This window comes from Cheilinus undulatus, linkage group 21, assembly GCF_018320785.1.
Source record: "Cheilinus undulatus linkage group 21, ASM1832078v1, whole genome shotgun sequence".
NCBI classification, from domain to species: Eukaryota; Metazoa; Chordata; class Actinopteri; order Labriformes; family Labridae; genus Cheilinus; species Cheilinus undulatus.
Genome location: NC_054885.1, coordinates 8,220,392 through 8,248,167, shown reverse-complemented (window position 1 = coordinate 8,248,167; position 27,776 = coordinate 8,220,392). Strand labels below are relative to the sequence as shown.

General features: G+C 40.7%; 1 protein-coding gene across 3 annotated transcripts; it reads left to right on the top strand.

The window, feature by feature from the left end:
* The first annotated feature begins 230 nt into the window (after positions 1-230).
* On the top strand, positions 231-26,780 carry LOC121529455. Of its 3 annotated transcripts, XM_041817331.1 has the most exons (10): positions 231-2,449; positions 6,370-6,428; positions 8,111-8,215; positions 8,331-8,468; positions 8,559-8,698; positions 8,798-8,966; positions 9,660-9,788; positions 18,781-18,916; positions 21,741-21,883; positions 22,052-26,779. In XM_041817331.1, exons 1-9 carry the CDS (start codon positions 699-701, stop codon positions 21,859-21,861), a joined length of 2,748 nt encoding a protein of 915 aa, XP_041673265.1. In that variant the 5' UTR covers positions 231-698; the 3' UTR covers positions 21,862-21,883; positions 22,052-26,779. The 3 variants fall into 3 exon arrangements, with proteins under 3 accessions (XP_041673265.1, XP_041673264.1, XP_041673266.1); XM_041817330.1 differs by having other exon boundaries at positions 8,559-8,966; positions 22,052-26,780; XM_041817332.1 differs by lacking the exon at positions 8,111-8,215 and having other exon boundaries at positions 22,052-26,778.
* The last annotated feature ends 996 nt before the right edge of the window (positions 26,781-27,776 follow it).

Below are 27,776 nucleotides of genomic sequence, written 5' to 3'. Positions count from 1 at the left end.
TAAATACCAACTTATTACTTGATAATTACCAATCATCGCTATAAATTTACTTGGTAATTAGGGCCCACTAAAATAAAGTGCTTCTCAATATTGTAGACGTTATTATTCTGTGTGTGAATAAAACTAAAGTATTAATCAGGCTGTCGGTGTTTGTGTTCATTTGTTGCTCTCTTCCTCTCTCGCTCTCTCTCTTTCTCACACACACACACACACACTCACGGAGAGAGAGAGGGAGGTAGAGAGACCCCGGTAGTGACGGAGGCTCTCCGATACCGGGAGGTGTTTTGCAGATGGAGGTTTCAGATTCGGGGTCCACCGAGCCTCCGTTTATCAATCAGCGCTGATCGATTATTGATGCCGCCGCTGCGCAGCCGCCCCGCGCGCGCCCCCCTCCATCATCACATCCATGTTGTCTGACCGGAGGATGAGTCGGTAGGAGGCTAACAGCGAGCTAACATTACCGAGCGGCTGACAGCACCGGGCGGGTTTCTCATGTCTCTTCATGTTCTGACGTCGTTTCGCGGAGCCGTTACCGTCACGAGCCGGTTGGGACCGGCTGTGGGTCCGTGCTCGGTGGGGAGCCCGGTTATCGGGGAGGATGCAGCAGCTAGCCTCGGCTAGCTCCGTTAGTGTTTATTTCTCTGCTGTTATGTAAGAGCGGAGCCGTTTAGCTGCCGAGCTAACGTTAGCCTGTCAGCATGAACGACGCGCAGCAGAAAGACCAGCTGTCTCCAGACTTCGTCCTCATGCGGCTCGTCTCCGCGGCTGAGTACGACCGGCTGGACGAGCCCGACGACCTGATATCCGGAGGCGGAGGCTTCGGGCCCGTGAAGTCCGTGCTGGGTCACCACGGCGGCGGCTTTGATCTGGACCCCAGCGGCCCCTCGCCAGGCCTCGGCTCGGCCTCCCCGCACTACAGCTCGCCGCTCCCCGGGAAAGGAGAGCTGGACGGCGGACTGATGCTGACGCAGGCCTCGCCGGGCTCGGAGGCTCCGCTGTCCCCTCCGCCGCCAGAGGACTTTGCCGTAGCGGCCCAGAGGTTTGTGGACTACCCGGTTCAACACGGTTCAGGGGGGCACGGGTCGAGAGCGCAGCTGATGGTGTTTCAGAACCTGCTGCGCTCCGGAGACCGGATCCTCGAGTGTGGTCTGGAGCAGCCGCCCCCAGGGTTTCTCCAGGAGGAGGCAGAGAGGCAGAGACAGCAGCTAGACTCTGGATCAGGTCCTGGTCCTGGTAGCACAACAGCTGGTCCCGGGCCTGGAGGTGGTCGGGACCAAAACTCACATTGCACCCCCTCTGCAGAGGAAAACCTGCAGTCACAGCAGCCACAGATACTACAGTGGCACCCGGTACTCAGACTGTCAAAGGGGTCTGATGGATCACAGACATCACAGGGCATCCCGGCTCTGGACTCTGAGCCTGGGTCGGCCCTGTGCCACCGACACCGCTTGCTGACTGACCGGTTGGCTAAGTGGCCTCCAGGTCTGCTGGACCAAGCCCTGCGTCTGGGCCTGCTGGAACCTAGAAAAACCTGTACGTCTGGAGGAGAAGACCCGGTCCTAGCACTGGCACGGAGGCTGGGTCAGCTGGGTGAAGGGAAGGAAGGGGTTGGGGGAGGAAGTGGGGGATGCTCATGTCACAGTGTACTGGCCTCAGGGACAGGGGGCGAGGATCCTAGTGAGACTAGTGATGCCCTGCTGGTCCTGGAGGGTCTGGGGTCTGAAGAGGTTGGTGGACTTGAGGAGGGAGGGGACAGGGGGGATATGGGGGAGTCTGAAAAAGGAGACAGGATGGGGGTCATAGGGGGGACATCGGAGGGCGCGGGACCTGTGTTCTCCAGTGGGACACTGAGCGGTCTGATGCAGCAGGTCCACAGGCTGGCGGAGGAGGCGGGGGTCTGCACTGATCAGTCCTGCCGATCTTCGCTAGCGGTACTGGGTGCTACGGTGTCCCTTCCCAGTTGTGTAGACCCCCGTCCCACCATCAACACCACCAACCCCCCCTGTCTTTACCCCACTATCCACCCACAGCCCCCTCAGGCTGCAGCGGCCCTCCAGATGTCCCCAGACTCGCTCCCGTCCTCCAGCCTTGCCCCCAGTCCGCGCCCCCCACACCAGCACCAGTCCCGCTCCCAGCCCCAGAGCCGCGCCACCACCCCCAAACTCGGCTTGGCTTCTGGAGGTCGCTGCGCCTCCCCTTTGGTGGTCCTGGAGGGGGAGATGGGAGCAGGAGGGGGGAGAGAGGGAGAGAAGACGCCAAGAGGGAAGTCGAGGAAAGGAGGGTCCCTGAAGGTCCGGCTCAGTAAGCTGTTTAGAACCAAGAGCTCCAGTGGGGGTTCAGGGGGGCTGCTGGATAAGAGGCCGTCTCTGGCGTCGTCGACGTCGTCTGGGGGGAGTCTGCTGGACGTGTGGGGGTCGACCTGCAGCACCACGGAGCAGGACAGCAGCAGGTACGAACAGATGATTGATGATTGATAAGGAACAGTTTGCTTCATTCATGTCAGAAGTAGCCAAACATACACCACATGATTAAAAATGAACCCATGTTATTTTAGAGCCTTCAGAAAGTATTCAGACCCCCTTCACTTTTTTATTTTTTATGTTGCAGCCTGATGCTACAGTCAAAAAAAATATTTTTATTCTCATTAATTTACACTTCTCCATCATGACAAAGTGAAAATAGAATTTTAGAAATTTTTGCAAATGTATAAAAAATGACTAACTGAAATATCACATTGACAAGTATTCTGACCCTTTTCAAAAACACTTGAAATTTGTTTCAGGTTCCTCCCATTTCTCTTGATCTTCGCTGAGATGTTTCTATAAAACACACCAAAGCCCACGTGGAGTTTGTGGGCTTTTGTGTGTTTTGCGCTGAGAGAGTCAAGCCATTAGCCCAGATCAGTGGAGGGCTGCCGTGATGGTTGCTCTTCTGGAAATTTGTCCCATCTCCTCACAGGATCTTTGGAGCTCAGTCAGAGTAACCATAGGGTTCTTGGTCACCTCTCCTCCTAAGGCCCTTAGCCTGACTGCTCAGTTTGGCTGGGCGACAATGTCCTGGTTGTGCAAAACTTCTTCCATTTGAGAATCATTGAGGCCACTGTGCTCTGGGGAACCTTCAGTGCAGCAGAGATATCTGTATCATTCCCCAGATCTGTGCTTTGCGGCAATCCTGTCTCTGAGCTCTGCTGGAAGTTCCTTTGACCTCATGGCTTGGTTTTTGCTCTGATATGCATTGTCAGCAGTTGGGCCTTCTATAAAGAGGAGTGTGCCTTTCCAAATTCTGTCCAATCAGTTTAATTTTCCACAGGTGGACTCTGACCAAGGTGTATAACAGTGTTAATTTCGTCGACTAAAACAACAACTAAAATGTTCATTGACAGCCTTTTTTTCCATGACAAAAATTGGACTAAGACTAACAAAAATAGAACTTTTTAATGGACTAAAACTAAACTAAAATGTTTCAAGTTTTCGTCGACCAAAACTAGACTAAAACTAAAAAGGATAGAAATGACTAAAATATGACTAAAACTAAAATACATTTCATTTAAAGACTAAAACTAAGATTAAAATTAGAAATAGCTGCCAAAATTAAAACTGGTGTATAAACATCTCAAAGATTCAGAGAAATGGGAAGAACTTGAGCAAAATTTTAAGTGTTTTGCAAAGGGTCTGAATATTTATGTTGATGTGATATTTCAGTTTTTATCTTAAATGAATTTTCCAAAACATTATGGTTTTTATTTTGTCATAATACGGTACAGAGTGTGAATCAGTAAGAATACATGTATTTTTTACTTTTTGGGTAGCAAAATAACAAAAGTGAAGGGAGTCTGAATACTTTCTGAAGGCACTGCAGATGATTAATAGTACAATAAACTTAATCAAAGAAACATTCTCAGTCCCACATCCCCCTTAAAAAGGGTATGGACCCACTATAATGTACTCCATCTCATATAAACTTAATTTTTGGTGATGAAAGAGATGAAAGTACCCGGTATTGTTTGACTAGAACTTCTGTTTTAGCAACGTCCCCTGGTGTAAGGCTGGCATAGATATTTATATCTATGAACTAAAAAAACTCACTAGATACCTGCATTTTCAGTACTTTGAGTTTAAAAACTCACCAGGAGGCCGCCATGTTTTGGTCCACACTGGCACTGTGACGGCACAGCGCTCCTTGTCATTCCTATGCAATAACCACTGTTTCAGACAGGAAGCCAGAGCTTTTTTTTTTTTTTTTTTTTTCAAAAAAACAAACAAAAAAACAAACAAACTCACCATGCACTGTTCCAAAATATTTGCACAGGGTTTCAAACTTTTTATAGGTGGTTTAAGAACTGAAAATGGTCATTTTTTGAATTTGCAGCATTAGGAGGTCATATTTACTGAAATCAAAGCTATTTCAATCAAAAACATCTTAACAGGCCAAGTTCCATGTTAACATAGGAGCCCTTCTTTGATATCACCTTCACTATTCTTGCATCCATTGAACTTGGGATTTTTTGGAGAGTTTCTGCTTGACATTCTTTTCAAGATGTCAGAATATCCTCCCAGAGCTGCTGTGTTGATGTGAACTGCCTTCCACCCTCATAGATCTTTAGCTTGAGGATGCTCAAAAGGTTCTCAATAGGGTTGAGGTCAGGGGAGGATTGGGGCCACACCTTGAGTTTCTCTCTTTTTATGCCCATAGCAGCCAATGACTCAGAGGGATTCTCTGCAGCATGAGATGGAGCATCGCCATGTATGAAGATGATTTTGCTACAGAAGGCACTGCTCTTCTTTTTGTACCATGGAAGATAGTGGTCAGTCAGAAACTCTATATGCTTTGCCGAGGGCATGTTCACACCTTCAGGGACCCTAAAGGGGCCTACCAGCTCTCTGCCCATGATTCCAGCCCAAAACATGACTCCACCACCCCCTTGCTGACGTCACAGCCTTGTTGGAACATGGTGGCCATCCACCAACGTCCACTACTCCTCCATCTGAACTATCCAGGGTTGCACGGCACTCATTGGTGAACAAGACTGTTTGAAAGTGTGTCTTCATGTATTTCTGGGCCCACTGCAACCGTTTCTGCTTGTGAGCATTGGTTAAGGGTGGCTGAATAGTAGATTTATACACGACTGCAAGACACTGGAGGATCCTACACCTTGAGGTTTGTGGGACTCCAGAGGCACCAGCAGCTTCAAATACCTGTTTGCTGCTTTGTAATGACATTTTAGCAGCTGCTCTCTTAATCCGATGAATTTGTCTGGCAGAAACCTTCCTTGTTATGCCTTTACCTGCACAAACCCATCTGTATTCTGAATCAGACACAGATTTCTTCACAGTACGATGATCACGCTTAATTTTTCCTGAAATATCTGTTTTTTTCATACCTTGTCCAAGGCATTACACTATTTGATGCTTTTTGGCAGCAGAGATCCTTTTTCTTTCCCATATTGCTGAAACCTGTGGCCTGCTAAATAATGTGGAACCTCCTTCTTAAGTAGTTTAACTTCTGCTCTGTTTCTCCGGCAGTGCCCACACAAACAGTTTCAAAATTACCAGTCAGGGTATCTTTATTAGTAATGCCAACTCTGGATTAGCTATTTCCCTGCGTCTGTGTAGTCTTTTGATCTGATGAGACTGTTTTCATCTCCAGGGGAAATCTCAGTTTTAGTCTTTAGAGACTGTGTGGCACAAGACTTTTTTATAACCCTAGGACAGCCACTGACACACGTTGGTTCTAAACATCAGCTATCTGTTCAATGAAATACATTAGTCAGTTTTGGCCCAGTGTGGTTCGACTGCTCGTCAGCAGAGGCAGACACACAAAGTTTATGTTTTATAGGCTCAGCGTGAGACTCCCTGAAGCCTGAAGAAAAATGTTCAAAAACTTCTGAATGTGTCTGAAAATCCTGCAAGGGTTACATCATTGTTTTCAAGCTGGATGATGATCTTTTCTTTGTCTTCTTTATTTTTCCTTACCTCCTTTTCATCTTTGTTTTCTTATTTCTTCCCCCTCATCCTTTCTTGTTTTGTCTCTTTCTTTTGCCTTTTCTTCTTTCTATTGACTTTTATCTCCTACTGTTATGTTCTCCTTGTTTCTTTATTCTTTCTACTTCTCCTTTTTTCCTCCATCTGTTTCCTCTGTCTTTCTTTTTTCCCCTCTCTACTTCTTCTTCTACTCTCTCATCATTGTCACATTCTTCCTCTTTTCTTCTTCTGCTCAAGTTTAGTTTTTTTGGTGGACTGAGTTCTTTTCTTCATCCTCAGCTGTCAGTAAAATTTGCTGTAATTAATTTGGGTTTGAAATTTGCGACAACAATTCTGTCAGTGTTGAGGTCGGTGAAGTTAAACTGTTCTTTTTTTTTCTCTCCTTCAGACTGCAGGTCAGACCTCACAGTGCCTTCTCTCCGGTGCCCTTCACTCCTGCTTTCACCGGTAAGAATAAAATCTAGTGTGCATGTGATCTCTCCAATCTGCAGCAACTTCATTCATCTTATTAAGTTTATGGAGTCATTGTTGTTGCAAAACTCAAGCACATTTTATTGTTTTCAGTGCATGATTTCTTGATTTTGGGCTCAGAATTTTTTCAAACGCTCAATGAAAACCTCCCTTTGAGTTAAAAATTGTCCCCTTGTGCTGAGATTTTCTCTGAGCCTTAAGATACCCACTTGTTCTCAAATCTTTGGTTGTTTGCTCAGATTTCCTGCACTCTTGCTCAAAAATTCTCCTCCTGTTCAGGTTGCTTGTTTGTGAAGCTGCTACCCTCCTATTTTTCCTCTGTGAACCCGCACTAAACTCTGCATGTACGAAACTTTCTCTGCATGTGTATAAAAATTTCTCTATACAAATCTGAGCCTTTCTATGTGAGGGTACTTAACGTTTAATGCGGGAGGATGAAACTTTCTTTGTACCTGTAAAACACTTTGCCTGAAACATGCTAACATATGAAACTTTCTCTTCATGTGTGTAAAACTTTATCTTAGTGCGTATGAAACTTCTCTGCACATGTATGAAACTTTTTCAGCAAGCGTATGAAACTTGCTTTGCGTGTGTATGAAACTTTCCTTGAGTTTGAATGAAACTTTCTATGCACAGGACAAATCTTTTTGCATGAATATGAGACTTTCTCCATGTGTGAATAAAACTTTCTGTGTGTATGAAGCTTTCCTTGTGTGTATGAAAGTTTAGATTTGCATTGAACTTTATATGCAAGGGTATAAAATTAGTTTATGTGGATATCAAATTTTCTATGCATGCAAATGATACTTTTAATGTATGCATACGAGACTTTCTCTGCTGTGTATGAAACTGTCTACCTGTATAAATCTTTCTCTATTGCTGTATGAAACTGTTTACCTGTATTAATCTTTCTCTACTGGTGTATGAAACTGTCAGCTTGTATGAATCTTTTCTACTGGTGTATGAAACTTTCTCTGTTTATATATGAAACTCGCCTCTTCTGGTGTTTGAATCTTCATCTGCATGTGAACAAAACTTTTTGTTAACTTACTGAACTTTTTGTGTGCAAGCTCAAAACTTTCTCTGCACATATGTGAAACCTCTCCTGCCTTGGTATGAATGTTAATTTATGGTGTATGAAACTTTGTGAGTGTGCAAAATTTTGTTTGCTGACATACCAAACTTTGTGTCTGACAAAACTTTATTAGGAAAATTGAGCAAGCAACTAATGATTTGGGAGCAAACATTTTAAGCATGCACCGAGAAAATTTAAGCACAAGAGGCTCAAAGAGGAGGTCTTAGTAAGTGCCTGATGCCCTCAAATATTCTTGACTTTGCAACAACAATGACGCCATATTAATCCCCTTAGAGCTGGTGTGAGAATTGAGCAGAAATTCACCACAAGCAAGCACAGTGGAATTCCAGTCATGTTTATAACTGGTGATTGGAACTTGACCGTGGACTGACAGAGAACAGAGCTTGGATTTTTTAAAAGGGTGTCCTCCTCTTTGAAATCTTCCTCAACACGTCTGAACATCTGGACCTGATCCCACCTGGACCAAACTCCCTCCTCTGTTGAACACTAACACGTCACATTTTCACCTCTTTGCTCTAACACCACTGTCTTTCCCTTCCTTCCTTTGTCTTTGTGTCTCCAGGTGAGACGGTGTCTCTGGTTGATGTGGATATTTCTCGGAGGGGGGTGAACTCTCTTCACCCCCCGACGCCTCCTCCACCGCCCAGACGAAGCCTCAGTCTGCTCGGTACTTTACTTTTTCTCTTTCTCTTTCTTCTTCCTGTCTGTGCCTCTTTCTTCTAACCCACCTGCTCGTCTCAGATGAGTTCCAGGTGTGAACTGTTTTCTTCTCTCTCCTGCAGATGATTTCGGGGGTCCTCCTCAACAGCAGGGTCCATTTAGTGAGCGCAGCGTGGGGGCATCAATGCAGTCTCTGCCCCCTCGACCAATGGCACTGCCCCCCTCCCTTAGCACCATCCAACACAGCCTGAGCCTCAACGGTAAGAAAGCACAAACACACATTTGTAGATTTTGGATGTGAGGTGTTTCATTGACACTAATCTTTATTTTTTTCTTTTTGTGTTCATCAGACACTTTCCTGAGAGGTTTACCCAGACCCATCCCTCTGCGTCCAGATGGCCAGCACCCTCCGCCTCGACTCGCCCCTCGCTGTCCACTCAGCCGACCGGACACAGGCAGCTTCGCCACCAGCCTCAGAGAGCTGGAGAAGGTATGGACAGGATCGAAATCTGGGCCACAGACTCACTTTTATGAACTTTATAGCTATGTTGATAACCGTGGAGCTCATCTATGTTTGTGTTTGTCACAGTGCGGCTGGTACTGGGGCCCGATGAACTGGGAGGACGCAGAGATGAAGCTGAAAGGGAAACCAGACGGGTCATTTCTGGTTCGGGACAGTTCAGATCCACGTTACATTCTGAGTCTGAGCTTCAGGTCGCAGGGAGTCACACACCACACACGCATGGAGCACTACAGAGGTAACACACACACAAACATGTACAATATACACTGTAGTAATAAAGTCACAGGCCTGCAGATCAATAGATAAATGATTTTTGATCAGTTGATTGAACAGTCAAAACTGAAGCTAAGGTTTTGCTTTTTCTTCAAAACCTACAGAAGCTTGAACTGATTAAAAAAGCATGATTTTTTTGCCTAAACTAACAGAATGTAGAAGATAGAACATAAAGATAAAAAGAATAAGATTGATTTCTTTTAAATATAGTTTAACTCAGTGGGGATGTGAGGACATTGTTTTTATTCAAAATACTACATTACCCATGAGCAATAGCGTCTTTCTCCATGATTCATCCATGCTTGCTGAAAAGCCTAAAATGAATCAGTTTTGACCTATGGATGAAAAATCTAAATGGTTTGAATCATGGTCTGGAAATGAGGCACTGTGATTGGCTGTGTTTTTGTGAAATGCACCCTGGGAGTTGTAGTGAACCTCAGTTTAAAGGTCTCCTTTTTTCTTGGCTGTTTGACAGCTTTTCCACCACAATAAGTATATCTACCGTACATAATCAAATCATTTTAATTTGGACTCTTAACACAATTATCATCTCATTTATATCTTTGTAATCTGGATTTTAGATTTAAACTGGTTTTTAAATGTAAACAGGAATTTATTGAGCTGATTTAAACTGCTTTGTTGTCTCTCCTTTCAGGCACATTTAGTCTGTGGTGTCACCCAAAGTTTGAGGATCGATGTCACTCTGTTGTCGAGTTCATAGAAAGAGCCATCATGCACTCCAAGAACGGGAAGTTCCTCTACTTCCTGCGCTCCAGAGTCCCCGGTAACCACTGTCTCTACCTTTCTGTCTATACCTGTCTGACTGCCTGTTACACCTGCAAATGTAATAACTACCCACAAATGTAATAAACCCTAAATGTAAATCATATCAGCAGTTTTTAATGTAATAACCCCACAAGAGTAATATATTTCCTAAAAAAGGAATAGCAGTTGCCAACTGGAAAGTAATAATGAAGGGATTAATTATATTTGTGAGGAGGGAAAAATCTCCAGCTTTTGAAAATTATAATTATTCCTCCACATGTAAAATGAACATGAAAACTAAATGTTTGTGGTCGTTGCTCTTTGTTGCAGCCTTTATGCAAATGCCAGAGGGTTCAAGTCTCAAATTAGGTCTATTAACATATAAAAACATAGGTATTGGATTTTTTTTTTTTTCGCCATGAATCAGGAAGTCTGTCTTCAACACTGGCAGGGCCATGAAACTTAGCAGTAGATTAGAATATGTCAAAAAGCATTCTGAAGAAATTATAAATAATGTATGCAAACTCTGTTCACCCAGCCAGTTCTATTGTGTACAGTAATTTCAAATCCCTGTGCACTCAAAACTTGTTTTTAAGCTCAGGACGTTTGTGCCCTGTATGTTTAAGATAAATCTGCAGCAGCTGCCTACAAATATAGAAACTGTTAAAGTTGCATTTGCATTTCACTGGCTTCAGGCCAAACATCTCCAAAATCACTGTTGTTCAGGGAATTTGGAAAAAATATTTTGTTTTTCAAATTAATTTAGAGCTGAAATAGTCAGAGTCAGCATATTTTTGACACTTTTATTGCTTAAGTTTTGTTAAACCCACTGACATATATGTAAAGGATGACCAATAGCACTAACACATATTTAAAAAAAACATGAATGAATAAGAATGAATGAGCTCAAGTCACTTAAAAAAAAAAAACAGTGCATTAATTTCACCATGAAACAGGAAGTAGTTTTTCAGACTTTAAACACTGGCAGGAATTTGAATCTTAGCAGATTGGATTAAAATGTGTCAGAGAAGGACTCTGAGGAAATTATAAATAACATGTAGAAACTGTTCAGCCAGCCAGCTCTGCAATAACTAAAAACTAGTCTCAGGAAATTTCTATTCTGTGTGTTTAAGACACGGTAACTTTCTTTATTAGGGAGAGTCGGCACAGCCTTAGCCTGTGGCTTTTGTTCGGGTACAATAAAAGCTGCATTTTCAGCTCTCTCTGAACTGTAAACTGTAACTTACTTTCGTATCATATCAACCTCCTCTGAGGGCTTAATTCAAGAAAAAAACTTTGATCCTGCAGAATTTTCCAAAATTGATATCAGTCCTCTCATTTTCTCATTGAAAAGTGCCAAGATTCATGTTCATGACCAGTGTTTTAAAACTGAAAAAACTACTTCCGATTTCATGGCAAACAAAAAATCCCCTTAACTGTTTATGTGACTTGGGCTTCAGCTGACATAAACATGCAGATGTAAAAAGGCAACAAATGTAAATCTGAATGTAGTAGTTAGGTGACTGCTCTTACATGTGTGGGATTATTGTATGTTTTTGGTTTATTACATTTGTGGGCAGTTATGATGATTGCCGGTGTTACACTGCCACCGCCTCTACCAGTCTGTCTCTACCTCTGAATGTCGCACCTTCACTCATCCCACTCTGCCTTCACCTGTCTGAACTACCTATCACACTGGAGACATGCTTCCTGTTTGACTCTGCATTTGTGTATGCAGCCGTCTTCATTCATCATGGCTTTAATTGCAAATGTACTTGACTGTGCGCGCTGTGTGTTACTGGAACATACACCTTTAGAGGGTCTTAGGCTTTACTAGGATTTAAATACAAACATGATGACTCTTGAGTAGGTTACTTGCCTTGCTTTGCTTTATTGTGATGTTAATTCTGATATCAGAATTACTGTAACTGAAGAACGACAGCACCATCTACTCTCCCTTTCTTTAATATTTTCCTCTGTACACAGGCAGAACAGTCCAGCTGTTAGCTTTGTTTTTTTTGTTTTTTTATTGGAAGAGCAAGACATTACACTTTCCATTTCTATTAACATAAACAGACTTTCCTTGTTTCACCTTGAGTTCTTTATCCACTAGTTAATGGCCTCCTTCTACCAGGAAGTAGGGACGGCTTTGACATGAGTCAGAAAGTCTTTCAGCATATGCTTTCCTGTTTTTATGATTTTGAACAGTCATATCAACATTAAAAACAGAACCAAGGGAGGAAGGGAGTATTCCGGTATTTGGAAAAAAAACAAGATATGATAAAAATACTTTATCACATGTATTAGGTGGGTTCAGCTAAAATCAGATCTTATAGGTTTTATGTACTCAGTCCATTTAGACCAGCTCTGGTAAAACTTATCCTTTTGTATTCTGAGGGAGAAGATGATTTTTCCGTCATGTAAATTTGGTGTACAATTTCAATCTATTCCTCAGTGGTGGGTGGTTTCACCTTAAACCATTTCCTAATAATGGCTTTTTTACTCACTACCAAAAATACAAAAAATAAGCTGTTAACTTTCTTAACGACTGACTGTGTCAACCGGCAACTTTCAGCAAAATTGATTAGAGCAATCCATCCAGATACTTTGTCCAAACGATGCTGGTCCTGCGCCTTTCTCTGTGAAAATATACCGTCAAAATATACAGTGGTTAATTGGAAAGATTTGGTCTTAAAGAAATTTAGAGCTTAAAATACAAACACTTCACAAGTGAGAGCCCAAATTCAATGACCAGTGAGTTATACAGAAAATTTCTGACATTTTTGAACAGGAACTGTTATCGTAACATTATAAACTAAACTTAGTTAAAGGTTTGTTTGAGTGTTTGACTCTCTGTCAAACTGGACAAATGGCGCCATCTGGTGACCAGTGACATCATTAACTGACATCACATATAGTAGTGCTGGGCAATTTTAGTTTCCCAAGATCATGAACACAAGATAATGGAGGCTAAATGATTACTGTTGTGATACGCTCTTTTTGCCACATGTTGTAAACAGAACGCACACACTCTCTTTAAAGGTGCAGTCTGAAATATCCAGCATAGTAGCACTGAGTGGAACAAACCCGGTAAAAATGCAGCACAATATTTATAATACGGGCTATTTAAGTAAGTGTTTAGTCACGTGAATATGTAAAATTATGTTTCTAATTATTTAGTCTTTTCTGTGGTACTGTAGAAACATGCAAGATGCAAAAATCCAAGATGGCTGACTCGAGTGAGTCATGAGTAGTTTTTGTGTACTTGTACTTGTTTGAGTATATTTTTAAACCATTAAGTCCTAACCAGAGTAACTGTGCTTTTACTTGAGTACTATAGTCTTGTATTTTTTCTACTTCTGTTGACTGCAGTAGCACACAGCGAGAGAATGATTCCATGTGACATCTCTAAACAGCTGTTGTGCGGGGCAACAGTCCTCACTGACTTAGTTATTTGACAGTGTTTGTACAACTCTGTGGAGTCAGTTGAACTAACACCTCAAATCTGGGGGGATATGTGGGCTGAGTTCCCAGCATGCCCTTGAGCAGAGTGTTTAGATGTGTTGAGATGTTGCCTGTTGTGCAGTGATCGCTGCTGGGGTTGTTTTGCTCATGTATGTAGTGGATTGTTGTTGTTTTTGTTGTTGGACATATTTGCACCATGTGACCTGTGACTTTTAGAGGGTCATATTTAACTCCGTATGAGTTGAAATAACATGATTTATTTTGTGTATATAACTTTATTATAGCAGTGACTTTACTGCCAATAAGGAAAGATCATGTCACCTTGCTAAACCTCAGTAGCTACTCAGTACTTAAAATAAACTTTAAATAAATACTTTTTACTTTTACTTGAGTGGACTTATAAACCTTAAACCTTATAAACCTTAAACTTAAGTAAATTTTAACCACCATTTGTTCTTTGGGCCTTTTTTCAAATAGCGGTGGTTCTGTCATTATGGAGATGGGGGGCTTTCCAGTAGAACAGTAGAGTTCTAGAACTCTCTTTGAGGGGATTGTTACAATTCTAAACATCAAAGAATGCACAAAGATTCCATTCTCAAATGCTTAAATGACAGCCTCAGACTGGCAAAAGTCACTGTCTTGATTCACTCGCTCACGAAAAGTCACCGTTTTTGATCGTCGTCGAACTTCAAGATGAAGCCTCGTACTTTGAAATCTGCCTCCCAGAAGCGTCCTAGGATTTCTCCTAACACTGGCTGTTGTTGTGTGACTTGTGAATTTGTCTCCAACGACCGTATTACTATTCGTCCTCTCGTTCCTGGAGGGATAGTTTACGCTGGCCAGGATTACGCTGACTTTACGGAGAAGGACCCGGTCTGTAAGTCTGGCTCTGGAGACCAGGATACCAGAAAGAGAAAATCTCCAGAGGAAGCAAAGGAGAAAACCAAGAAGAGGCGGAAGATCGCTGCTCCGTTAAAGAAAGCTAAAGGAGTCAAGAGGAAATGCCCAAATGACAACATAGAGCCCAAAAAGAGATCACGAGTCTCTGAACAAGAGGAGGCCGTTAGATCCTCACCGGAGAGCTCAGAGAAGAGGGAGACCTCCACAGTAGCGTCCTCCAGCAGGGAAGACTTTGAGGAAAAGTACCAGCAGCTTAACGCGCTGGGAGCAGGCACCTTTGGCTCTGTGTACGCCGGCTACAGGAGGAGAGATCTCATCCCTGTGGCCATCAAGCGGCTTCCAAAGGACACAGACCAGGAATACATTGGAACGATTCCTCTGGAGGTGGCTATAATGCAGAAACTAACCCATGAACAAGAGGTCAGGAAATCTGCTGCCATTTCTCTCCTTGATTACTACGACCTGGAAGATGAGCTCATCCTGATCCTTGAGCGCCCGGTCTCTGCTATGGACCTCTATGATTACATGGCGGACAAAAACAGAGCTCTAAATGAGGAGGAGAGCCAGACTATACTGAAGCAGCTGATCGAGGGGGTGTTGGAGCTGCAGTCAAAGAAGGTGTTCCACAGAGACATCAAACTGGAGAACATTCTGATTGACACCAGCTCTGACGTCCCTCGAGCCAGACTGATCGACTTTGGACTCAGCTGCTTTTCAGAGAAGTCGTCAGAATACCAGCTCTTTTATGGCACTCTTGATCACATCCCTCCAGAGTTCCAGAAACGAGGCAGCTACACGGCCGGTCCCACCACGGTGTGGCAGGTCGGGATCATCCTCTACAACCTGATGCACTGGGGAAAGAGTGACTTTGTGACTTCAAAATTCCTCTGCCGTAAAATTTCTATCAGTGCAGATTTATCTCCAGGCTGTCAGGACATCCTGAATCTCTGCTTGAGAAGAGATCCTGACCTGCGTCCCTCACTGGAGGAGCTGCGCCTCCATCCCTGGCTCAACTAGAGCCAGCCCTGGGATTTTTATTCATAACTGTAAATATTTGTTGTGTTTGTACATTTGTGGCTGCATGTCTAAGGTCACAACCTGATGATATCTGTGGATACATCTCTTTTATACGTTTAGTAAAGCTTAAACCGTTGAGGTTTGCAACATGCAATGGACAGTTTTTGATGAAGTTTGTCAAATTAAAGGTCATGAATCTGTAATTGCAGAGTAAATTTTCTCTCTTAAACAACAGAAACATCATGTTTGGTTTTAAGGTGATTCCTCAAATCTTGAAGTTTGTATTTTGTCTATTAAAACATTATTCTTAAAGTCTGTAGTACATAAAGTATCATTTTAGACTTTCCAGCTGCATGAATATGAGTCTACTGTACCAGCAAGTCTGTTTTTAAAAGCAGGAACTGAATCTGTATCAGTGCAAATTTGCAAATTAATTTAATATTATAATTTTAGACAGATTTGTCCAAAGCTGTGTGGTGTTTGTTTTCTAAGCGAACTTAAGCTATGAGGCTTTGTCTGAAACTGTGTAAGTTCACTAAATTTATTCTAAAGGTCACATATAAAACACTAGTGTGTTTTTGACTTTAAAACCATGGAGGAACACTGCATGGTCCCACATTTGACCACTTTAGTCCTCTCTAGTTTCCAGAAAGGACACAACTTTTGTACTCAAAGAAAAAAGTACAGTTAGAATTGATCAGAGTACAAGCAAAAGTTCTGGTCTATTAATCTACTCAAGTAAAAGTAAATAGTGTTTAATTAAAAACTCACTTTGAATCCTGAGTACTGAGTAGTTACTGTGGAGTTGTACAGTATTATAGTATCTTTCCTTATCGGCAAGAACAACAAGAGGAAAGCTCTCCAACCAGGTTGTTGTTAATTTAACACTTTAAAAGTGTTTCTATTGATCCACATTACATAGTTAAATTACACTTTTTAAAGTGTTGAATATTTTACATGTCAGCGCAGGTGAAGGGGTATTCCAATTCTCTTTTTAATCAAGGGTTAAGGGCTACATAGCCTTTGAAACGAAGATTTTTCAGGACCACACTTGAAACCAAAGGGTTTGATGAATTTCCCACCATGCAGCGCGTTCACTTGCGAAATATCACAACCACTAATGGAGGCACATATATGTAAATATTTTCCACATTTATAACTGATTATGGAAAATACATTTTTTTAAAAAATCTTTAGCTACTAGTTTATTGTACTAGGGCTGGGCAATTAATTGCAAATGAGATTAAATCGCAATATAGCCTGCTGCAATTTTCAAATCGCAGAAGGTGCAATATTTTTTAACCTGAAATTTGTGTCAAAATACCATTTTAAAACTTTTTTTTTTTTTTGCCCCAGGGACATTCCGCATTACACATCATGCAATCATTCTAGTGGTATATTTTTAAAATAGTGTACCAAAAAAATCCTATTTTCTTCATTTGTGTATGTTATTTTATGTTAAATATGAGAATTATATAAAAATGATCATTCCCTTAAATACAACAGTTCATATCTAATATGCAAAGTGAATCAAAGTCATCACAGTTGGATATTTTTTCACAATTGTTCAGCCCTAGTTTAATCTAATATTTTGTTGGTTGTAGTTTTGAATATATTATTGCTTGTTTTTTGTTGGAAAATACATAAGATAAGGAACTTGAGAGACAATTGCATATAAAATCGCAATTGCAACATTTGGTAGAAAAATCGCAATTAGATTATTTTCTCAAATTATTCAGCCCTAGTATGTACACGTGTAAACCAGAGCTAATAACGGTATGGAGAAGATCAACACAGAGATCCACAGTGTGAACAAGATGGTCAAAGCTTTATTGTCACCTCTGATGACGCACTGTTTATCGGCAAATATGTGATGATGAACAGCAATCATGGCATCTCGTTTCTTAAGGGAAGGTTTTCATCCCTAAACCTTACCACTCTGTTTCAGGGGCTAAGGGGAAGGGTTAAGGGGTAGAAATGGGATTGGCCCTTAGTCTTACTGGAAGCTGGTACCAAAAGGCCATGTTTTTAACTTTTTACGACTATGCCAAGCATCCAAAGTGCTAAAACAAAAGCATTCTTAATTCTTAAGCTACTTTTGTGTCCCTAAAGTAGTGAAACATTCAAGGAAAAAAAACATTAAAACCTCATGGTGAAACGGCACCATGCAGGAATTATGAACACCTCTGTTTGAAGTCTGGACAAGCAGTGTTACACAACACTCGTGTATGATCTGTCTCCAAAAAGTGGTCTGGATTGGTTCAGTACAGTTTTTCATGGTTTAGCACATTATACTCTGATCTTGCCTGTTCTTCCTTAACTGATGTCTGTCTCACCAACCTCCAGTCTCACTCGTAGCTACTGGATATCTGTCTCTTTTAAGAGATCCAGATCATTTGTCTCAGCAATAGAGCTGCTTGTTGGCTCCTAAATGGCTCTTCATTTGGTAACAGTTTGGCTTTAAAATATGGGTTAAATAACAACAAAGGATAGAGGAAAGGACACTGGCACACAAACAAGAGCTAGCTACTGTGGCTAGCACACACAGTTACTCTGTCTCTTACCCCACAAGGTTTATTCTGCCCATCGTACATCACCGTTTCAAATTAAAGCATGTTTGAGCCTCTTAGCTCAGTACGCGACTCCTCTAGACTCTGGTCTCTCTTTATCTGGCTAGACAACACTAGATGTTAAGAGGTCTGCTGGATTGAGTAATTTTTGATAATGATCGCCTCCATGCCAGGTAAATCTGTTAAATTATGGTTAAAAAAAAATCACCTTTATCTTTAGCGTAGGGGTCGTATTCAGTTTCTGTGGAAATTTTCTGATGATAATTGCAGCGTACAGGTCCATTTAGAGCTGTAAAGTACTAACTTTCCTTTGTTCCCATTCATTCCTAATGGCTGCCTCAACCTCCTGACCCTCAACAGACATTCAGGATCGCAAACAACCTATAGTATAATGGCAGTGTTACTAGATCTGGGCCATGTTTTCTTTATTACAACAAGAGCAAAGAGCAACTCTTACCTTTCTTAGCAGAAAAGATATTTTTGCCCTTCTCCTGACCGGCCTCAGCATGAGTTTTATCCAACAACAAGCTCCACTGTTTGTAAGCTAAAAGAGCATTTGCCTGTTGAGCTCACAATTCTTAACGGAGCTGTGAATGTCTACTACCTCGTTTAGAATTCGTCAAATCATCTCTGAAAATTCCTTGAAAAGTCCAGACAATTTCAATGGGAGCTTTCCCTGATGAATGTGAGATATATTCATCTAATGGATATATGAAACAGTCTATCTGGGGTGTCAGGTTACCGATCTTGTTTAATGTTGTTTCCATTTTTCCAATAAGATGTCAGGCTTTAGTCTCCACTAATCTGTCTACATCCTTTCACTTGTCTGTCTCTCCAAATGTTTCCTCTACCTACCCGTCCCTGTCCTACTGCTCTGTTTCTACCTGCCTGCATCCACTGGTCTAATCTTCTTATCTCCACAAACTGTCGGATTTTCTTTGCATAGCTCGTCTGTCTCCATCTCTGACTCATTGCTCATTTATTCCTCCATGTGTTTTATGTCGTTTAGTAAGAGCTGTTGTTGAACTATGTTTTTTTTTTTTTTTTGGTGATCCTCAGGTCTGCCCCCAACCCCGGTGCAGCTCCTGTACCCGGTCTCCAGGTTTAGCAGCGTGAAGTCTCTGCAGCATCTGTGTCGCTTCTGCATCAGACAGCTCGTCCGCATCGACCACATCCAGGAGCTGCCGCTGCCCACGTGAGTTCATGTTCATCTGCTTTATTTCTGATGACCCAGAGAGAAAAAACAGAGAAATAAATGACAGTAAATATGAAATTGTTGATTAAAACAGAACCATATAAGACATCAGCCAGAGATCTCAATGAATTAGTGCAAGACAATGAAAACAGAAGCAGAATAAAGGGTTATGAAATGAAAAAGTAGAGCTCTTATTGTTAGGGAACTAAAATGTAATAGAATAAGATGTATAAAAGTCAGAATAGTAAAAAAATGTGCAACAGAGAAGCTGTAAACTTAAACAGATGAAAGCAGAAATGCCTCCGTAGTTCAGCGAGTGCTACTTTTCTGTTGTTTTGCAGAAACAGAACATGAAAAAATCTTAAAAAATGTTGAAACTCTAGAAAGTCCCAGATATTAAATTTAGTTTCTGCTGATCTTTCACCTCCAAAAACAAAGTTCAGTTTCAGTATTTACACCCACTTCCACATTCTAAAGAATCCATAAAGTTCCCTTTTTTTGTATTTTGATAAAGTTTCTCTTTTAGTGTTCAGCGATTACATAACAAAAACCAAAGAAATGAGTTTATGTGATGATCCCACAGACTACAGGATTGTTTTATTGATTAAATATCCTCCTCAATAGGTCACGTGTGTGAAATAGAAAAGCTCTGTGTGAGTGCGCTGAAATGCATTTTTTGCAATCAGTCAAAATGACAGATTAGGGGTGGGAATTGATACGATTTTGTAGATACCAGTTAGGGCTGGGCAAGACATTGAAACTTAGATTAAATCGCAATATAGCCTCCTGCAATTTTCACATCGCAGAAGCTGCAACAATTCTTTAACCTGAAATGTGTCAAAATACTGGTTAATCTATTTTTTTGCAGCAAAATACAATGCTCTATGTATCATGCAAACATTGAGGTGTCAATTTCTTTAATTTTTAAATTTCTCTATTTTTTAATAGTTTACAAAAATCCTACTTTCTTATTTTTGTGTTGACAACAGTTGACAAACTGACAACAGTTTGTATCTAATTTGTAATGAGTTGAAACGATTGCAATTGCATTTGAAAACAAATCATTCAGCCCTAAAGTGATCTATTTGATATCATGCTGATTAAGTGATAGAATGATTTATTGCTTACACTGGCTAAAATTACACAAGATAAGGAAATTTAAAAGTAATCGTATTGCAAATTGAAATTGCAGTGTTGGAAAAATAGTTGCAATTACATTATTTTCCCAAATCATTCAGTCTTAATATCAGTGCCATTAAAAATTCCCTTATCAATTACTTCCTGTGAATTTTGGACTGTAAAGGATTTCACTGTTATGAACTTAAATTTTACTGAGTCTCTCTGAACAAGATGTATGCCACCTTCAATAAGAGTCAGTGACAAACACACTTCAATTACTGGCTATAATGTATAATGTAATGCATAATAATTAACAGTTTTGATAAATAAAAAAGTTGAACATCAAGTGTTTAGGAGAAAAACATGCTAATAGGGATAACAATATTGATAGTTAAGTATGCTTTTCAGACAAGAAATTTCAGTCCTTGTGGACACACTTTTAGGTTTGAGGAGGACCAAAGAAACTTTAGTCCTTAAAAAACACTTTAAAGTTTAAAGAATGAGGATAAATTAAAAAAAATGACCACAAATGACATAGGTCTGTTGGTTCAGCCTGAAACTCCACTAATTTATTAGTATGTATGGACAAAATTTACAGTCTATGCTGAAATACACAGGCAAAATATCGGATGTAAATATCTGCAGAAATTTTGATATCTGCCGATACCAGACTGATAATATTGTGCATCCCTACATGCCAAAATATACAAAAAATCTCTTTTTCGTTGGAAATGTCTCAGTTTAAACAAACTGCTCTCTGGATCTTCAGTCTCTGAACTCAAATTAAAATACAACACTACTGCGGATTTTCTTGAAAGAGATAAAACCTTTAAATAAATATTAAACTAGTCTCTGGATCCTGTCTCTCTGGAAGTCTAAGACTAAATTGAAACCTTGTACAAAAAAGCCACACTTTTGACCGTCTGTTTTTGCGACTGTCTTCCATGTTTACTTCCTTGGCTTTTCTGTTCTTGTTCGCGTCACTGACTGCAACACCTCAAAAAGTTCTCAACTGGAACCAGTTCTCGATTATCATCCCTAACAGACAGCCTTCAAAATTTTCCGTCATCCGTCTCAAAAATCGGTCAATGACAGATAATTTTCAGTTAAAGTGACATTTTCTTTAGACCCAGATAAATGATATAAAAATGAACTTCATCTATGAAGCACTCTTAAAAACCACAGTTACAAAGTGCTTCATGAATCACAGTAAGGACAGAGAGACAAGCAAAAAAACCAGCATACATTTAATAACAAACACAAGCAAAATACACAAAAGGACATGAAATACAAAACTGTTCCACAGTTAAATATTTATGCTAAAACAGCTACAGTACTGGGGAAAAGTATTTGCTCTGCTCCTGATTTCTTTTTTTTTCTTTTTTTTTTGCATATTTGCCAAACTTAAATGTTTCTTATAGTCAACATTTTTTTGATGTTAGACAGAGGTAATACGACTAAATGCAGAATGAAGTTTTTATATGATCTGAAACATTGAAATATGACAAATATGCAAAAAATCTGTAATTACAAAGGCGGTAAATACCTTTTCACAGGACAATGAAAGCTATTTACTCAATTAGATGTACTTAAACAGATGTTAATGTGCCACAAAAACACATTTTATTTCCTACGGTAAAGATACTCTTGGCCTGTGAGCCAGTACACGGTCTTTCAAGAACCTGTGATCTCTCTGTCTTCTCAGGCCTCTGATCTCCTACCTGAGGAAGTTTTATTACTATGACCCTGAGGAAGAGATCAGCCCCCTGCTGAAGGAGAGGGGGGCAGAGCCAAGCAGCCAGCCGGGGGTCCCGTCTCAAACGTAGCACTGGAGGCTCAGAGGACCACGTGAGTCACTTTGAACTTAGAATAGATCAGTCAAATGTAAATATAGCAGTCAGTCGATGAGGACATTTCTAAGGATAAGACTAGTAGATGTTTCTTAAACTTTTACTAATCAATGTTAGAATTTAATGTTTCCTCTTCTCACCGTGTTCTCTCTCTCTTCCTCTCCAGTCTTTTTCTTTTCTGTGATTTTTCTGCGTTTTTTTGGACACTTGATCACTGAAGGACGTTCATACATTTCAACCCGGACTCACAGAGTGCAGCCAATCAGCTCGCTTCGCTCGGTCCTGTATCCAGGCGGGTTTCAGATGATCCGCCCTCCTCTGAGTGCTCCGATCGCTTCGTGGAGAGTCGACAGGGGAGGGACAGGGGATGTGGAGACCCCGCCTCTCTTATGATGTCATCACTGAGCAGCTGGACTAAAGGACACATGACATCACTGTTAGCAAAGATGCTAAATCGCTAAAAAAAAACAAAAAAAACCCAACAAAACAAAGCACCTCTGTGAGAGGAGAGACACTTTTAGTCGCCTCTGGGATCCTTTAGTGTCTGATGCCTGAAGATTTAAACCTGCTGCAATGTAAAAAAGTACACCACAACACTGGAGGTCTTTCTCAGCAGAAATTTGTTATTTAAGGAGGATAAATTACTCCAAATTCTTCCCCTGTTGTTTGATCCATACAGGAAAATATTTACTGTTAAATCTTATGTACAAGGCACTTTTTGATTTTACTTTTAGGCTATTTATAAGAGAGAAAGGTCAGTGGATAGAGTTGAAATAGGGCGAGACACTGGAAAGTGATAAGTCACAGGTTGGCTGTCCCTTCAAGGAAAAACATCATTGTATCCAGGGCTTGCAAGCTAACAAGTAGACCCCTGGCGCCCAGTTAGACACACTGTGATGTGTATTTTTCAACTACAGAGTTGGATTGGCCCTTTATACAAGTGCAACCAAAATACAGGTATAGAATGCTGACACATGCACAGTCATGACCTTAAAGGAGCAGTGTGCATTATTTAGCCTGTTAGCATTTAGTGGAGCAAACTCGGTGAAAGTGAAACATAATATTTCTAAGTAGGCCTCTCTAAATTAGCGTTAAATCACCTCAATATATGACAATGTTGACATGACTGAATGACACTTGAGTGACATGATTTTTTAACTAAGAATCAACCTTTTATTCATACATACATTTACTCATTTATTCATACATACATTTCATTCATATGGAGTCAGCCATCTTGCATGTTTCTACAGTACCACAGAAGGGACCGAATAACACAAACCTTTTTTTTTTTACCCCACTGCTTGCTACTGCTACCACCAGAAGTGAGCATCCCAGTCTAGAATCTGACTGTTTTGTGTGGCTGATATACCCCAATTTTACAAACTGCACCTTTAAGTGTAGCCGCTGCCATCACACTTGGCTTCTGACCAGATGAGATTCAAAATTATTCCCCCTGTTCTACGTGTATTGCATGCCGCTTCACTGCACAAAGCATGCTGGGATACATAGACCAGGCTGCCAGGGTCGCATTTAACGGCTTTTCTCCCTCATTAGATCATAAACGTGCATTTTACCCCATAAAGCCTGATACTTCAAATAGTAGCCAGAATTTTTTTTTTTTTGAGCTGAGATGTTCATCTAACCTTCTAACAGGAACCCAAAAAAGAAAAAAATCCAATAACATTTCTACATTGCTACAATATGGCTCTTTTATGTCAACTGCGGTAGCTAGCTCCCGTTTGAGTGCCAGTTTCCTTTCCTCCATCCGACGTCATTATATAATCCACATTTAAAAAGCCACGCTGGTACTAAGTATTGTGAGGTATGTTTTTTTCCTAATAACAGTGCCTAAATCAATACTTTTTAGAGTAGAAGTGTGTTGAAAGTTAGCGGAAGAATTTAAGGTATCTTTTGCGTTCAATACGAAAGGTGTCAAATTGAAGTATCGATATTTGTGTTGTAATTCGGTCCGGTAGGTATTGGATGTGTTGGTACCATGTCGATAACAGATTTCGATACCCATCCTTAGTACCACATATAAAGCCATTTGGCACCCAGATAACCAGCTCTACTGAGCAGAGCCAAATGATCTGGATCTCTTAAAGGAGATGGATCTCCCGTCCCAAGTAGCGAGGCTGGAGGTTGGTGAGACAGACCTCAGCTGAGGAAACATGGGTAAGATCAGAGTTTAATGAGCTAAACCCTGAAGTCGGCCCACTTTGTGGAGACAGACCATACATGAGCATTGTGACACCGTCATCCAGGCTTTAGACGAAACCTTTTTAAATCCCTGCCCGCTGCCCTTTCTCCTTGCTTTTTTAAGCTTTTTTTTAACTCTTGCCAGAATATTTCACTGCTTTTGGGACACAAAAGTGGCTTAATGATAAAGAATGTTTATATTATCGCACTTTGAATACTTTGCATAGTCATAAACAGCTCTAAACATGGCCTTTTTAGCATTTCTCTTTGCAGAAATCACTTCTTGCCTCCCAAGGGGGGTTCTATCTACGCTGCTGTGCTCAAGTTCTGCACAGAAAGTCAGCATACGATGAGTGTTCAGGGTCACACTTGTAGTGTGGCCAAGATGGAACATGACTTTGGTTGCATAGTCTGACATGGTGCTGTCAGGAACCACCAAAAAAAATCATGTAGTCTGAGCCCACCTTAAATGTAAAGCAAAGTTGGCTGCTATTGGAGAACAGGAGGAAGTAATGTCCAATATAAAAGACTGGTAGCAAGGCACTTCTGACATGATATGAAAATAGGGAAGAAATACTTAAAAACAATTAGACATAATTATGATAAAGACTTTTTAAGTATTTCATTCCCCATTTTTCAGTTTTTCATGTTTGCAGTGCCTGGGTTTCTCTTTTTTTATTAAAGACATACATCAATCATAGTTTTTATTGCAGTGTTTTTGATAGAAGTGCATAAAAGTTTTGTTTTTAAGCATATCTTGCTTGGTTAAAGATAAACTCAGATGTAGTCTCACAGCTAAAGATTCATCACAATAATCCAGCAGATTGAGAAAGACCTCTTCAGTGTCAATGTCCGATAAAGGTTGTCAAAATGTTTGATATGTCCATTCTTTTCAGTACCATGTGTTTTAAAAACTTCTTTTAATAATCAATAGGATCAAAAAGTACAGAAACTCCAAAAAGGAGCTGTTTTTTTGTAAGACAGGTTCACTGGAAAGGAATGAATGCATTAAGAATAACTTGCAAATTTGTCACATTGTCAAATCTACAAATTCCACATACTCCATGTCTGCAGCGTTCCACACTTGCAGTGGTTTTGCTCCAACTGATGGTGGCGCTGGATCTGTTTTTGGAGCACAGCGCAGCCCTGAGGAGCTGGAGATTAGCGATCACAAGATCATTGTAGACCTGTGGTAGAGTATAGCGGACCAATTTGCCTTTCTGAGGTTGATTTGTGTTTCATTTTTGTTTTTTTATTCTGTTATTTTTTTGGCTTCTACCATGGATGAATATATCAGGAATAGGGATGCATGATGTCATATTACTATCAGCAGAAGTTGGTATCAAAAGTTAATTTTCAGTATTGGCAGATATGAACATTTCTGCTGATTTTTACAGTCAATATTTTGGCCACATGTATGGATAAGTTAGCGGAGTTTTAGTCTTTTTCCCTTCATCTTAATTCCTTAAACTTTAGAGCAGTGGTTACCAGCCTTTCTCCTGAATTTTAAAGATTGACAAGAAAAGGAGCAGTTAGTGTTTTTGTGCAATTCACACGTGTATCACTGTGCAGACAGAGTATGTGTAATTTGAGGGTTAGTTCACAGAAATGTGCAATCCAGAGTGTGTAGTTATTTTCCTGCAATTTTTGGTTATCTGTTGAAATCTAAAGTATTGTGACAATTTAACATCAGATCCAAATGTTGAATTCTTTAAGTTGTTTTAAGGTTTTATTATTTACAATGTTATTTATTACCATGCTGGTGAAGGCAGCGTTAAAGGTACTTCCACATTATTTACAGCTGAGTTTGGTATGTTGGTGAATGAATATGACTTTTTGGTTGCAGGAACTTTAAACAGTTTAAGCAGAAGGATTAAGGTTTGTTTACATTTTGTCTCAATGTCAGAACTCTCCGGCTGCAGGTCAGAGTCTGTTTGAACCACCTATCAAGATTTGTTCAGACCTTAAGTGTCAAAAATTCAAACAAAATGTGGATATTTGAGTTCGAGGAGAGTCTGGTGAATGTTTGTGTGTTTTCTGAACGTTTTTGATGTTTTTGTACTGAAAAAAATCACTGTACTGTCAATGAAACACCAAAAAAAACCCAGAAAAATGTCCTCATCGGAGACATCCACAGGATCCCAGAGGCGACTGGCCGCACCGACTGCTGTGGCGACATTACCAAAAAATAAAAAACAGTAGAAGAAGAAAGCTCACGGCCAAGACTACTGAACTGCGTTTCACTGGAACAAGCTGGTGTTTGGATAAACTGGAATTTATTTGATTCAGACACTGAAGGAGTTCTGTCCCCAGCAGAGAGACTGGGAGCACTGGGAACACTGGAGCTGGGACGTGAGCACCCTGTGGGAACACTTCCATGATGTCAAAACAGAGAGGGTGGGGGCGGGGCACAAATACATCTGAAAACTGCACACTGAAGGACTGATTGCGAACAAATATGTGTGTGGAGGGACAGTGGAGTCGAAATCTGTCATTTTTGTGCAGTCACCTGTTAATAAACAGTGTGGGCGGGGCTAATGTTAGTGTCATTTATTTACGCTCACAGGAGGCTTATTAGGACTGTCGAATGACTACAACTCTTAATTGTGATTAATTTCTGATTATTTACAACTCACTTTGCATTTTAAAACAAGTTTTTTTTGTTTCAGTCAATACTTACAGTATAAATCAATTCTTAGCAGGGTCTTGTGTCAGTATCAGAAAGAGAAGAGGTCAAAGAAATATGCTTTATATAAACCCTGATTTTGAGGATGAAGACGGCTTTAAAATGCTTATTCTGTTAAATATACTGTTCACTCTTCCAGCTCTGAAACTACCAAAGTAACTTTACTGAGTGCTGACTTTAGCATGCTAACTTGTTAACAGTGGAAGACGTAGATCCAAAGGAAGCCAGGAGTACATTTGGGAAATGTTCAGACCCTATTCACTTTCTTTAATTTTCATTAATCTACACTCAATAACCTATCATGAAAAAAGTGAAAATAAGATTTAAGTTTTTTGCATATGAATAAAAACTTAAGTTTCACATAGGCATAAATATTCACACTTTACAAAACACTTGAGATTTGGCTCAGGTTCCCATTTTTCTAGATCTTTGCTGAGATGTTTCTACACCTTGATTGAAGTCCACCTGTGCTAAATCACTCTGATTGGGCATTATTTAGACAGGCACACATCTCTTTATAGAAGGACTCACACCTGGCAATGCATATCAGAGCAAAAACCAAGCCGTGGGGTCAAAGGAACTGCCTGCAGAGCTCAGAGACTGGATTGTTGACAGGTGTGGATCTGGGGAAGGCTACAAAAACATTTCTGCTGCACTGAAGATTCCCAAAAGCATAGTGGCCTCCATGATTCTTACTCAGAAGAAGTTTCGCACAACCAGGACTCTTAAAAGAGCTGGTTGCCGGCCAAACTGCGCAATAGGGGGGAACAAGTCTTAGCAAGAGAGGTGACCAAGAACCCTATGGTCACTCTGACTGAGCTCTAGAGATCCTGTGTGGAGATGGGACAAAGTACCAGAAGGGCAACTATCACTGCAGCCAACCACTGATCTGGGCTTTATGGCAGAAACCTCTCCTCAGTGCAAAACGCACAAAAGCCTGCTTGGCTTCCATGTGGACGTTGAGCTGTCAGATGCTGATTTATCTACAAACAGGAAACTTTGC

What these genes read in the sequence shown, in the direction of transcription:
- LOC121529455 (XM_041817330.1), top strand. Translation starts at nt 699, where the DNA reads ATGAACGACGCGCAGCAGAAAGACCAGCTGTCTCCAGACTTCGTCCTC. An exon ending in CCTGCGCTCCAGAGTCCCCG is followed by an intron (nt 9,789 to 18,780) that starts GTAACCACTGTC and finishes GGTGATCCTCAG; the next exon opens with GTCTGCCCCCAACCCCGGTG. An exon ending in CAGGAGCTGCCGCTGCCCAC is followed by an intron (nt 18,917 to 21,740) that starts GTGAGTTCATGT and finishes CTGTCTTCTCAG; the next exon opens with GCCTCTGATCTCCTACCTGA.